General features: G+C 38.0%; 1 protein-coding gene across 1 annotated transcript; it reads right to left on the reverse strand.

The window, feature by feature from the left end:
• Nucleotides 1–432: 432 nt before the first annotated feature.
• LOC116590652 (late histone H2B.L4-like) lies at nt 433–1,175 on the reverse strand. The gene has a single exon (XM_032342729.1). It carries the CDS (start codon nt 1,084–1,086, stop codon nt 724–726), a length of 363 nt encoding a protein of 120 aa, XP_032198620.1. The 5' UTR covers nt 1,087–1,175; the 3' UTR covers nt 433–723.
• Nucleotides 1,176–14,279: the final 13,104 nt, after the last annotated feature.

Raw genomic sequence — 14,279 nt, forward strand, 5'->3', positions numbered from 1 at the left:
TTTATTTATTTAAATTATATTTTATTATTTTATTATCTTATTTTTTATTATTTTATTTTATTTATTTATTTGACAGACAAAAATCACAAGTAGGCAGAGAGGCAGGCAGAGAGAGAGGAGGAAGCAGGCTCCCCGCTGAGAAGAGAGCCTGACTCAGGGCTCAATCCCAGGACGCTGAGATCATAACCTGAGCCGAAGGCAGAGGCTTTAACCCACTGAGACACCCAGGCGCCCCTATCCACGTTTTTTAAAGAGATTTTATTTATTTGACAGAGAGAGAGAACACATGCGAGACTGGGGAGAGAGACAGAAGGAGAGGGAAAGAATCTCCAACCGACTCTGTACTGAATAGAGTCTAATGTTGGGCTCAATCTCACAACCCAAGATCATGAACAAAGCTGAAACCAAGAGTCAGATGCCTGACTGAGCCACACAGGGACCCCAAAATATTCAACATTTATTTTATTTTACTTTGTTTAATATTCAACATTTAAAGAAAAAAACACCCTTCCAAAATAACTACTATATTTTCACCTTTGATTAGCTAATAAATTATTTGTAAAACAAACAAACAAAACATAAAATGAAGAAAAACGAAACATATTACCTATAAAAATACTATCTGAAGTAACTACTGTTAACATTTAACCTTCATGGTCTCCTGGATTTTTTTTTTTTTTTTCACGGAAGCAGTTCACTCTTTATTAAACGCTCAGCCCCGGGTCACTTGGAGCTGGTGTACTTGGTGACGGCCTTGGTGCCCTCAGACACAGCGTGCTTGGCCAGCTCCCCGGGCAGCAGCAGGCGCACGGCCGTCTGGACTTCCCGGGAGGTCAGTGTGGTTCGGCCCGAGTACTGGGCCAGCCAGGCAGCCTCGCCAGCCAGACGTTCGAACACATCATTCACAAACGAGTTCATGATGCTCATGGCCTTGGAAGAGATGCCAATGTCTGGGTGCACCTGCTTCAGCACCTTGTAGATATACACTGAGTAGGTTTCCTTGCGCCTGCCTCGCCTTCTGGACTTCTTATCACCAAGGCCCCTTCGGCCCCCCGGCTGCGGCTGCTGGCCATGCTCTGAGCTCATCCTGCGGCTCCTCCTGGATTTTAAATTAATATATCTGTTTCTAAACAAGATATGAGATCATTTTATTTATTTAGATTTTTTTTAATTTATTTATTTGACAGAGAGAGAAAGATCATAAGTAGGCAGAGAGGCAGGCAGAGGGGGAAAGGGAAGCAGGCTCCCAGCCGAGCTGAGAGCCCAATGTGGGGCTAGATCCCAGGATCCTGAAACCATGACCTGAGCTGAAGGCAGAGGCCTAACCCACTGAGCCATTTTATACAGAGTATGGAAACCTGAGTTTTTTAAAACTTATCAACAAATATATATATAAACATATTTCTGGAGTATTAAATGCAACTCTAATTTATTAAGTGATTACACAGTATTTTTAAAAGATTTTATATATTTATTTGAGAGAGAGAGAGAGAGAGAGAGCGCATGATGGGGGTAGGGGCAGAGGGAGAAGCAGATTCGCTACCGAGCAGAAAGCTCAATGTGGGACTCGATCCTGGGACTCCAGGATCATGACCTGAGTGAAGGCAGTCGCTTAACCAACCAAGACACCCAGGCGCCCAACTGTATAGTACTTCACTATAGGTTTCAAATTTTCCTTAATTATTCTCTACCATTAGATATTAGACTGCTTACAATTTTTTTGAGTTATCATAAACATTATGACATTCTTATTCACACTTCTCTTTAAATTAGTCCAATTATTTCTCCAGAATAATTTCCTAGAAAGTGAAATTGTTGTATCAGATGGGTATGCACATTTTTTAAAGACTTATTTATTTGAGAGAGGAGCATGTGAACAGTGGGGAAGGCAGAGGGAAAGGAAGAGAAATCCTCAAGCAGACTCTTGGCTGAGTGCAGAGCGTGACAAGGGGCTCAACTCCATGTCCCTGAGATCATGACCTGAGTCTAAATCAAGAGTTGGACACTCAACTGACTGAGCCACCCAGGTATGCACATCTTTTTAAAAAGATTTTATTTATTTGAGAGAGAGACAATGAGAGAGAGCAGGAGAGGGGAGAAGGTCAGAGGGAGAAGCCTACTCTGTGGAGCTGGCAGCCTGATGAGGGACTTGATCCCGAGACTCCAGCATCATGACCTGAGCCGAAGGCAATTGCTTAAAGAACTGAGCCACCCAGGAGCCCTAGGTATGCACATTTTTAAAAGACTCTGGTACCTATAACCAACTGCCCACCAGAAAAAAGTTGTACTATTTAACACAACCATTTCCCCCAATCTTCACCTTCACTGTACAGCGTCACTTTTTTAATCTTTCCATTTTTAATGTACTCACCTCAGCTAAAAATGCTGCTTACAACAGTGTCTTTTAGAAGTCATTATGACACATGCTGAAATTAGGCTGCTTTGAGCTGCGCAATCATTTTAGTTGGTGTTTGGGGCATCAGTGCTCTCAAACTCTACCATGCAAAGAAATTACCTGCAGATCTTGTTGAAATGCAGATTCAATTCCGCAGATCTAAAAGAGACTGAGATACTCATTTCTAACAAGCACCAGGTGATGCCAATGCTGCTGGTCTGTTAACTATACTTTGAGGAACAAGGAACATAATTCTCTTACTTCGAGGACCCTCCCAGTCCCAGAAAAATAGCTGTTTCTCCAGAAGCTTCCTCCTCAAAAATGCCCTGCAAGAGTGAAATTATTCTACCACTAACTACTTACATTGTCTTGAACAATTCGCTGAGCTTCAAAGGGCCTCAGATTACCCATCTGAGAAACGAAAAGCCTGCAGTAGTTGGCCTTTAAGTTCCCTCCCGTCTTCAATATCAAAGGAAGTTCTCCTCTGCCACATATAACTAGGTGCATCCTATATTCCTTCTCACTAGGATAATTTTGAATATCTTCTCCCTTTCATGCCAAAGGACTGTACTTAAAAGTGAGGACAAGCAAAGAGGTGATCTTCAAGCATCTGGTGACATTCACTGCTGTACCCCAAGGGAAAAAAGCATCCCCCAAAAGAGGACACTATTCTCTAACTGACCTTTCTCCTGGTAGTGCCTGGTCATAACCACATACAAGTCTTCTCTTCCCAAAAAGAAGAGATTTAACAAGAACCTAAGGCTAATTTGCCCATTAAAGGAAGAAAGGATGGAATCAGGAAGGAGATCAACAGAAATACTGCATCTGTAAAGACCTTGCCAAAGAGCCTCTAGAAGTCAGCTCTTCAGGAGTGCCACTGTCCTGGATAATATTTCCCTTCTAATGGCTACTCCCTTCTGTTGTGTTTTTTTCCCTCTTGCTTTTCTGCAACCCTGAAAGGTGGGCAGAAGCAGAACATGATCCTTGATGCCTGGGATGACTGAAGTGGTTATCTAATATAGGGTAAAATCTATAGACATAGTTTCTTCTTTGCCAATAATATGAAAATGCTGTGCTTCTAGTCCTATAGGAATATCAACTATGCATTATCTACCCTAACAGGAGACAGATTTTAATGCCCTCTAGTACAATTAAGCTACTGAATAAGACCACAAAAATGGGTGCTTAACTCAATTCTCTATTTCTGAAGGACTGGACCAAAATGACTTATTTTTAGTAACTTTTTATTTTTAACTTACTTTTAACTTTTTATTTTAACTTATTTTTGGTCCTCCCCCCACACCACCCCCCCCCCAGAAAACTTTTTCTCCTGCTTCTTTCCATTTGGTAGCAAGGAGTTTAATGTGTTCACTAATTTTTTTTTTTTCTCACTTTAATTTCCTTTAGCTTCCTTTAAATAACTCCATAGTTTTGTTTTTATGTCTTTTTGACTCCTAAGTGAACTTTAAAAAAAAGATACCAAACTCTTCGCTTTTCTCTTACATGAATTGTATCCTGTCCTGCTTCCCAGTGTCTCCCACAAAGTCAGGAGGTTTCTGTTTCTTAAATTAGGCCTGAATTAGGCATGGTGGTCAACTCTAATCAAGGACATCAGCCAACTTCCCAGAACCTAAAATACAATAAACAAAAATAAATCAGCTAGCATCTTCCACTTTTAATATTTATGCTGCTGGACATTCCCCTGGACCCACTTCCATTCTGCAAGACCTGAACTCCTTTTTTTGAGCTGTTTTAAGTCTATTGCTCTCCTATTTCAAGATGGAGCCCTGGCAAGAACACATTTCTCTGAAGAGCTGCCGTCCTAATACCTCCCCATCACTTTGCAGCTTGTCAGCAGGACCCAAGCAACAAAAAGATCAATAAGAAAACAAATCCCACCTTATTAGGTCCTGTTTGATCTTAAACCCACACCATTTAAGATTTCAGCTACTTAATGCTGGCTCCAGACAAGAAGAGCAGAGTTTTCTTATGAAAATAAATTAAACAAGCACACAGAAGAAAGAGAAAATGGATGTGCAACTACTAATATGTATCAGAGCCTTCAACGTGGTCACCAAGCTAAGCAAAGAGCAATGGTTTCTTTTCCTTACCTCTTTCATCTTCTGTTCTCTACTTTCCGTGCTCCCTGCAACAAGACAAGTGCCTTTCTTTTAAGAAGTATGTTTAAGGTACTACTTTTCAATTAGGGATGGCTTTATTTCTTTTGCATGCTGGGGTTTTTTCACAATTAATTGTGAAATTATAATGTATACTAAAGATGCCAAACACGAGTCCTAGGAGTCGCCTTGCTACAATTCATCAGCCACAATAATAGCAAGATGAATAAATTGTCAGGAACCTGTATGCAGCATTTCATTGATCCCACCCCTTCCCTAAAAGAGATACCATAAGGGATTATATTATTCTTCAAGCTTCCTTCACTCACTCCAAATGCAGATTGCAACTACAATTGAAAGGGAAACTTACAAAAAGTAATAGAAATAGACCTTCTACAGAACTTTAAAAAAATAAATAAATAACCTCTTCAGACTTTAATTCCATCCTATATACTCATAAATAGACCAGGAATATTTCAGGAAATAAAGACTAATCCTATAGTAAGATCATTAATAATGCTTTAAAAATCATGAGAAATCTCTTGGACTTCTTAAGCTTTGTAATGCATTTCCATACACCAATTCAAGAAACCTCATTAATTTAGGTGGCCTTTTTGCAGTACATCTGAGGCACACAAATATTTGGATTTTTTACCTTGGGTCAGAGTTTAAGAAAAAATTAACTTATTTTCAGAAAGGATTTATGAATGTGGAAAGCTCATTTGACTGTAGCATGGTTTCGTTCTCTAATTTGCAAATAAAATCGGCTACACAGAATATAAAAAGTAAAAATTCAAAGAAAAATAGAGAAAGACTTTATATAAGTGGTGAGGGATTTTTTTAAGAAAAGAATCTTATTATATCCTTAACATTTATTCCTATAACCCAGTTTCAATATTCCAATCGAATGTAAGATGGAACAGCTTTGATTTGGGAGGGAAAAAAATCCTTTGAACATTGATTGACATGCGATTTGTGCAATTATTTTACCTAGACTGCACTCCCTATGCTCTACTGTCCAATCACTGGATTGACTGAGATGCTGTTTCCATTGAGCTGGGTTTACAATTATCCTTAAACAAGTGGAACTTCAAAGGCTGCTCAATAGGTATTTTCTGTTCTTCATTAGAACTCATAAATGTATAACCTGAACATAAACAAGTCACTCTACCTAATTAAATGGAATCTCTTCATCTCTATTAAAAATTTAGAAGTGCTGCTTAAGTATAAACATGTCATCTAAAAAGGGGGGGGGGGAGGGAGAATCTCATAATATCCGTGAATAACCATCTGAATCTCTCCTGTAGGCAAAGCCATGTTAATAATAGCACAAATGCCCATAAATTTTTCTAATTATTTTATTATCAATAAAGATTGCTTAAATGTAAAGGATATTCATTGTAGGCAATAATGCCCTCAAGTATTATGTATCCACTAGGGAAATGCAGTTCAGGTACTTTAATTTACTTCAAAGACTATCACATAGCCTTTCCCCTACTTTCTTCCTCTACTGTATGTATTCTGGGAGAGGTAACACAGCACTCTCTCCGATAGTTCCATCTAGATTGGAAAATGGATTTGTTTGGTTGTTGGTATTTTTTTAATCAAAAATCTAGACTCCAAATTCTTTTTTTTAAAGATTTTATTCATTTATTTGACAGACAGAGATCACAAGTAGGCAAAGAGGCAGGCAGAGAGAGGAAGGGAAGCAGGCTCCCCTGCTGAGCAGAGAGCCAAATGCGGGGATCCGATTCCAGGACCCTGGGATCATGACCTGAGCAGCAGGTAGAGGCTTTAACCCACTGAGCCACCCAGGCACCCCTAGACTCCAAATTCTAAGAAGATAATCCATTAAAGATGTAGTTTGGAAATGGAAATGTTCCTAAAGTGTTTTTGAATTTGTGTTGTTTGGTCTATTGTTAAAGATAGTAAAGGTTTTTTAACTCTTTTGCCCCGTTCCTCGGAATTGAAGAAATTTTAAAGCCTCTCCAGCTAAGCAAGTAGTTAACTTATACTCAGGGTTCACTTCCCAAGCTCTCAACACTCTTTAAAAAATCTCTTTTCAGGGACGCCTGGGTGGCTCAGTTGGTTGGGCAGCTGCCTTCGGCTCAGGTCATGATCCCGGGGTCCTGGGATCGAGTCCCACATCGGGCTCCTTGCTCGGCGGGGAGCCTGCTTCTCCCTCTGCCTCTGCCTGCCTCTCTGTCTGCCTGTGCTCGCTCACGCTCTCTCCCTCTGTCTCTGAAAAATAAATAAAATCTTTAAAAAAAAAAATCTCTTTTCATAAAGTTTGAAACAATATTTGTGACACTGAGCTTTATGTCACAAGACTAGCCAGATATCGTAGCATGTAAATGTTTGAGGAGGACCAGGTAGAGCTTTTCAGCTGTGAGGTGTTTTGTTAGAGCGCTCTCTTGTGGTAAAATGCCATCACTGTGATTTGTTCCACATTTTTTTAAAGGGCACTAAATTTAGCAATCCACAGCAGCATAATTTTGATGAAGATAAAATGCAATGTAGGTTAACTTTTAGTATCTTGTTGGATTTTGGACTCTCCTCTTCCCCCAGTAAACTTTAAAGTGCATTCACTTAAGCAAACAGGAATGTATGAGAGTTCTCAAATTATGAGAACCCTTATAATATATACACATAGTTAAACACAAATGCAAAGCAATGGTCCTTAGCAACTGGTGAACAAAGTCTTCATGAAATGACACCCTTCCCAAATGTCCTTCAGCTGGCCATGGAAGGGATGGTTTCTTTCCCTAGAATCAACTCCACTGTCTCGATACTGACAGCATGAGGTTGATATAATAGCTGCAGGCTAGGTGGATAATGTCACCATCACTGTCTGAGATGTCTTAAGATGCTGTGACGTCAAGTGTATGCATCTACAAGGAGAATATATCTCCAATGCAGCAAGAGACCAGCGGCCTTAGTTCTTAACGTGAGTGAGGCTTTGCTGTGATATCTCATCATATAAGGGCTACAGAAATTCAAAGTGAAGAGAACAGTAATGAAGGAGTAATTATATTCAAGTATTTATGTAATTTGTTACTATGTAAAATATAAACTACTTCCATGGTTTCAGAATATCTCCATAGAAGCTTCACTAAAAATAAGTATCTTTGTGATAAATCCCATCATTAATCAGGAAACCTGGGTTTGAATGAGATGAGACCTCTCTTTGATACATCAAATTTCAGGCCTTGAAGAGATCCTGGGGAATATACATTTCAAAGTTGTCCATTTCACAGATTAAAAAAAAAAAATCCTAGTAAGGTGTAGGGATTTTCCCAAGGTCTCATGGTAAAAAACAGTAAACCTGGAATTAAAAGGGGATCCCTCAGCAATAAGTAGCATGATCTGTCCTCCTTGGCTCCATCTTGCCAAAGAGCTTCTCAGCATCCAATTCCCTAGCTTGGCTTGGAGTCCACCATCTGACCCAGTGGTTCCTGAATTACTACTAAAACTTCTGTCCTATTACTGAGTGGTCTGTCCTGGTTCTTTTTTCATACCGATAAATAAATAACAACTATATTCTTTAAGACAAGACTAGCACCAATTGAAAATCACAACCAAATTCAATGCTGAATATAAGACATCCTCCCTAGAAATTTCTGAAATTCCCATTCCATGTGGGTTCATGTACTGGGAGTCTTTTCAGTCAAACTACTTATACAAAATGTAATTAGGGTATGTAAATGAACTGATAATATGCCATTTTTTATTATAAGCACCAATGTTAGTACCCCTCCATGGGGTTATTAGGAAGGTTATCAGGAAGTACCTTTTAGTCATTTATGAAAATAAAGGTCCACAGAATGATTTAACAGAGGTAAAAGAACTAAGAGAAGTCTTTAATCAGTTGCCCTCAGCTAATACATTACATACAGATGGTTTCTATACAGACTGGTTCTCTAGGGTTGATGAACTTCCAAGCTCTGATGTAATTGTGGTAGGAACAGATATGCCCACAAGATGGCACTCTTCTTCATTTTTAATTCATCACAAGCAAAATAATAATTGTATGTCTAATTTTCACACAATCTCTAAATAAATGGTGTTGTGAAATATGTAGCTAATTTCATATGCTATCATATTTAATGCTGTAACATACATCACAGTTATGAAAACCTGCTCCCCACTTCCCTGAGGATGAGGCATGTGATGATGGAGAGCCTCTGTCTGGCTCTCCCCACGACCTGGACAAAGGGTCTTGATGGTGCTCTTAAAGAATGCCAAGCTTTGGAAGAAAGGTTGTGTGTGCACATATGTGTGTGCACTCAACACACATGCAAGTGTATGTAGGTACTGCATAATTCTATATTTTTCCCAAGAGATGCTTGTCTCAAATGTATATTAATTAAATCCTAACCATCTTAAAAGTTTCCTACCTTCAAGGACAAAATAGTGGCTCTCCAACCACTACCTCTTCCTTTACAAGTCCCAAAGGGACTTTACTGTCTCTGATACACACAGACAGCAATTCTTCTCTTGTGCACTGAAATAACAAGTCTTTATAGCTATCTTCAGTGAGTAGCAGACAGCATCTGATTTGACAGGAAGATGGGTGAAAAGAAAACACCATATGGAAGTTACAAGAAGACTTCAGTGACTGGGCCAGAGTTTTCAAAGCCTGCTTCCACAGCACTCTAGTTCCCCAAACTGGACAGAAATATTTTTCCTTTTTTTTTTCTTTTTTTTTAAAGATTTTATTTATTTATTTGACAGAGATCACAAGTAGGCAGAGAGAAGGAGGCAGGCAGAGAGAAGGAAGCAGGCTCCCTGCCGAGCAGAGAGCCCAATGCGGGGCTCGATCCCAGGACCCCAGGATCATGACCCGAGCTGAAGACAGGGGTCTTAACCCACTGAGCCACCCAGCCACCCCCAGAAATATTTTTCTAATAAAAAAAAATATGTTGGCTTTCCAACAAATGATGCTAGAACTGAATGTCCATATTTAAAAAAAAAGATGACCTTGGAACAGACATTACACCCTGCACAAGAATTAACTTAGAATGGATCATGGGCCTAAATGTGAAACGGAAAAAATATAAAAACTTCTTGAAGAAAACATAAAAGAAAATCTACATGACCTTGGGTCTGGTAATGAGTTTGTATATACAACATTAATAGCACAGTCTATGAAAGAAAAAATTGGTAAGTTGGACTATACGAAAATTAACACTTCTGCTCTGTGAAACTTCTTTATTAAAATTAAGTAATTTATTGATTTTCAAATAAATTTAATTTTATTTATGTAAATTTTTAAAATAAATTTATTTAAATAAATTTTATTTATTTATTTAATAATTATTAAAATTAAAACTTCTCTATTAAGAAAATGAAAAGATAAGCCAAGAAGAATGGAAAGAAAATGAGAAGACAGACTGAAAGAAAATATTTGCAGCATATCCAAATATTAGAATATTTCCAAAATATGAAAGAACCCTAAAAGCCAACAACTAAAAAAAAAATTTTTTTTTAATTAAAAAAAAAAAAAAAGGCAGATTAAAAAGCAGGCAAAGGGGGCGCCTGGGTGGCTCAGTGGTTTAAAGCCTCTGCCTTCGGCTCAGGTCATGATCTTAGGGTCCTGGGATCGAGCCCCACATCGGGCTCTCTGCTCGGCAGTGAGCCTGCTTCCTCCTCTCTCTGCCTGCCTGTCTACCTACTTGTGATCTCTGTCAAATAAATAAATAAAACCTTTAAAAAAAAAAAAAAAAGCAGGCAAAGATCTGAACAAACACCTCACCAAAGAAAATATACAGATGGCAAACAAGCATAGAAAATGTGCTCAATATCTTTGTCATTAAGGAACCACAAGTAAAAACAAGAAACTACTACACAACTATTACAATGACTATATCCAAAAAACTGACAGTATCAAATCCTGGCAAAGATACAGAGCAAAAGAAACACTCATTGCTGATGGAAATACAAAATGGTGCAGCCATTCTGAAAGGCAGTTTGGCTGTTTCCTACAAAATTAAACACAGTCTCACCATATGACTCAGCAACTGTATTCCTAAGTATTTATCCACATGAGCTACAACTTACATCCCCACAGAAGTCTGCACAGATTGGAAGCAACAAACATGTCCTTTTTAACAGGTAAATGGATCAACAAACTGTGGTTCATCCGGACAATGGAATATTACCCAGTGGTAAAAAGAAACAGCTATCAAGACATGAAAATACATGGGTAATTCTTAAGTGCATATCGCTAAATAAAAGAAGTCAGCCTGAAAAAGTTACCTACTGTATGATTCCAATTATATAACATTCTGGAAAGGCAAAACTATAAAGCTACTAAACAGATCAGTGGTTGCCAGGAGTTAGGAAAGTGAAGTTGAGTAGATGAAGTGCAGTGAATTCTGGGAGTGTTGAAACTATTCTCTGAGTTACTGTAAACAAAATGAAAATTAGCAAAAAAAATTACTTAGAGGAGGACAGAGGATCCTAGAATGGAGTACAAAATGTGACAAACCACCCAACTATATTACAAATGTGTGAACCTCACCGAAGGAGGTGGAGGTAAATGGTACTGACTCAAGCAACTTTGGAAAGAAGTAGAATCTGTAACACCAAAGTAAAACAAACTTCACATAGCAATGTACTCCAGTTGATAATGCCGTTTTCCTTGGAGATTTGGATTAAAAATTCTGATATTGCTATACCTATTGTAGAACTGGACAATTAAGTAAATGGTAAAAGGCAGGTACCAGATTTCTCACTGTTGGGAGTGAGAATTTATAGGTAAACAAGGGGAGGAAGTTAGAATGATCCATGTAGCAATAAATTAGAGTTGGAGATACTAAGATGAACTCATGTTTAGTTTAATATAGATACAGATGGTAACACATAGAAAAATGTATAGATGTGTATATACACAAGTTAGTATACACATATGTATTTCCTTGGTCTTTCACCTGAGAGAACCTAGAAGCAATGACATCCCAACAGCAATGAACACACTTAATGCCCTTGTCTCAGTTTCTAATACTAATTCTCCAGTGAAGGAAACCAGGACTGCTTGGAGAAATGGGTGATTCAAGGACTGGACCAGGAAATATACGAGATGATCCTGAAGCATCCTGTAGTGCCAGAGAGTAAGAAAGTGCTCCAAAAAATTCTAACTTAATGTATCACAGGGACACAACACAGGAGCCAAATGAAAGACCTCCCAGTAGCCAAAGCTAAAACAATTTGAGCAATAAAATAAAGCCGTATTGGATTATAGCCCAAAGTATGAAATAAATATCCATGAGTCCATACTGACATAAATTAATGACTATATTAATAAGAATAAATAAATAAGGAAAAGAGAAAAATCCACTGTGAAAAATTCCAAATTACTTGTGTAGATAGATACTCTATTCTCAGTGAGGTGGTTCATAACTCCCAACTCTTTAGGAAAACACCATGGTAACAGGAGAAAAAGAGTAAGTTTACAGGGAAGAAACTGACAAACACTACCTTAAGTAGATGATCTACATTAACATCAACAGCCATAAGTCATGTTGAAAGGATGAATCTTGATAAAAGATGACAAAAATAACATTTTACCTCTGCAGTCTTCCTCCAAAAATATACTACCCCAACCTAATCATGAGAAAAACATCAGACAAGTTCCGACTGTGAGACATTCTACAAAAATTCTGACAAGTAATCCTCAAAACTTCACAGTAACCAAAACCAAAAAAAGTCTGAGAAACTGCCACAGGACTACTAAAGGTAGTCTGATATTCTAGATGGGAACCTGGGACAGAAAAAGGACATAAGGGGGAAATGGAGAAAATCTGAATAAACTATGGACTTTAGTTAATAATAATATATCATTCTAATGTAAGTTGTTAATAAAAAAGAGAAACTGGGATTAGAGAATACAGGTACTCTGCACTATTTTCACATTAATTTTGTAAATCTAAAACTATTGTAAAATCAAAAGAATAAGTTTTTAAAAGGTTGAGTCTTTCCCATTCACATATGCACACAATTAATGGATAAAATTTTCTTCCATTTTTATTAAAATTCTGGTGCAGAGGTAGCAGAGTGAGCTGATGGCAAATAAAGGTGTTAGAATAAGATATTTGGGCTCTGCCTCCCATTAGATGCACAACTTTGAGAAAGTTGTTTAACCTCTCTGAACTTCACCTCTCTCAGTCAAATAGACTCATGATAACGTACTTCTTAGGCATGCCATAAAAATTAAATGTTATAAGCCATATCAAACACTTAACTCAGTAGCACAGAATAACTTCAAGAAAATAATGCTCTTACTAGCTAGCTACTGTGGATTGATTGACAAAATAAGGGTCATGGTAGCAAACAGATTTATGTAAAAAAAAAACACCTCAGAATGTACAAAATATCTACCTCAAGTCCTTTATTGTGAATGAAAGAATAAATTCTTAATCTTAACCTATCAAACACCAATATCAATTACAGAAAAAAATATTCAAACAGCTATTTACTCCATGTTTAAGCAATATATTCTAACTAACAGAAAGGCTTTCTGATTAGAGATTTCAGGGTTTCTTCTCTAATTTCCTCAGTATGACTCATGGGCTCATACAGATGGGTTTTTAATCCCCAGCTCTGTGTAGACACCCTGAAAAAAGGTGCCCTCTCTCTCTTCTCTTTACCTTGCACTTTTGCCTTCTTTTGCTCTGCCTTTTCTTCTACTCCTTCACTCCCTTCTCTCTCTCCAAAACTTTGATATACATGGAGCAAGTATCCTCTGCTCAATGTGCAAGTCCAGAGAATGGAGAAAATGGAGAGGAGTAAGAGGCAATCAAACCCTATTTTCGGAAAAGGTTAACTCCCACTAGCGAATCTTCTTACGTGTTACTGGGCTAACAGGCAAGTCCTCCACAGGCTGCCTTCTACAACCTATCCTCAGTAAGAGCCAGCTCCAGGAAAGGACGTGAGGACAGGGACAAGAAGGACCATCACTGTAGATGTCATTTCCTAGAAATAATTTATGCATACATTTTTGAGGCATGGAACCTGTACACATATGATTATAGAATTCTCTATCAAGAAAACAGCTCCTGGATTATACAACACATGTAAGATGGATCATCATTCTGTGATATCCTCAGAAGTGACTCATAGGAACTTGGCCACAAGGACAAGCCTGAGAGGTACCTCCTAAAATTAAGACTCACCATGCTTGTTTAAGATGTCCATGCAGAATAGAAAACATGTTCTGATGGCTTCCTGGCCTTTTTCATGTTTTCTGGTCTTGTGGAACCAAAACTCCCCAGAAATCTAGGCAACCTGATATTTTCTACAGCTTTTACTACCATTATTTAATTGCAGTCATTGTCACATGGTTCCAGAAAATAAACCCTTAACTCCAATCACCAAAGGAACTGGGTCTAATCTTTGACAAAAAGAGGCAAGAATATGTAATGGGAAAAAAGACAGTCTCTTCAACAAATGGTGTTGGGAAAACTGGATGGCAACATGCAAAAGAACGAAACTGGATCACTTTCTTTCACCATACACAAAAATAAACTTAAAATGGATTAAAGACCTAAATGTGAGACCTGAAACCATAAAAATCCTAGGAAAGAGCACAGGCAGTCCTTTCTCTGATAACAGCCTTAGCAACATTTTTCTAGATGCCATCTGAGAAAAGGGAAACAAAAGCAAAAATACACTACTGTGACTACATCAAAATTAAAAGCTCTGCACAGCAAAATAAATAAAAATTTTAAAAATTTTAAAAATCAACAAAACTAAAGACTACTAAGTGA

This window comes from Mustela erminea, chromosome 5 (assembly GCF_009829155.1).
Source record: "Mustela erminea isolate mMusErm1 chromosome 5, mMusErm1.Pri, whole genome shotgun sequence".
Classification (NCBI taxonomy): Eukaryota; Metazoa; Chordata; class Mammalia; order Carnivora; family Mustelidae; genus Mustela; species Mustela erminea.

Coding starts and splice junctions, on each gene's coding strand:
- LOC116590652 (XM_032342729.1), bottom strand. CDS start 1,086: ATGAGCTCAGAGCATGGCCAGCAGCCGCAGCCGGGGGGCCGAAGGGGC.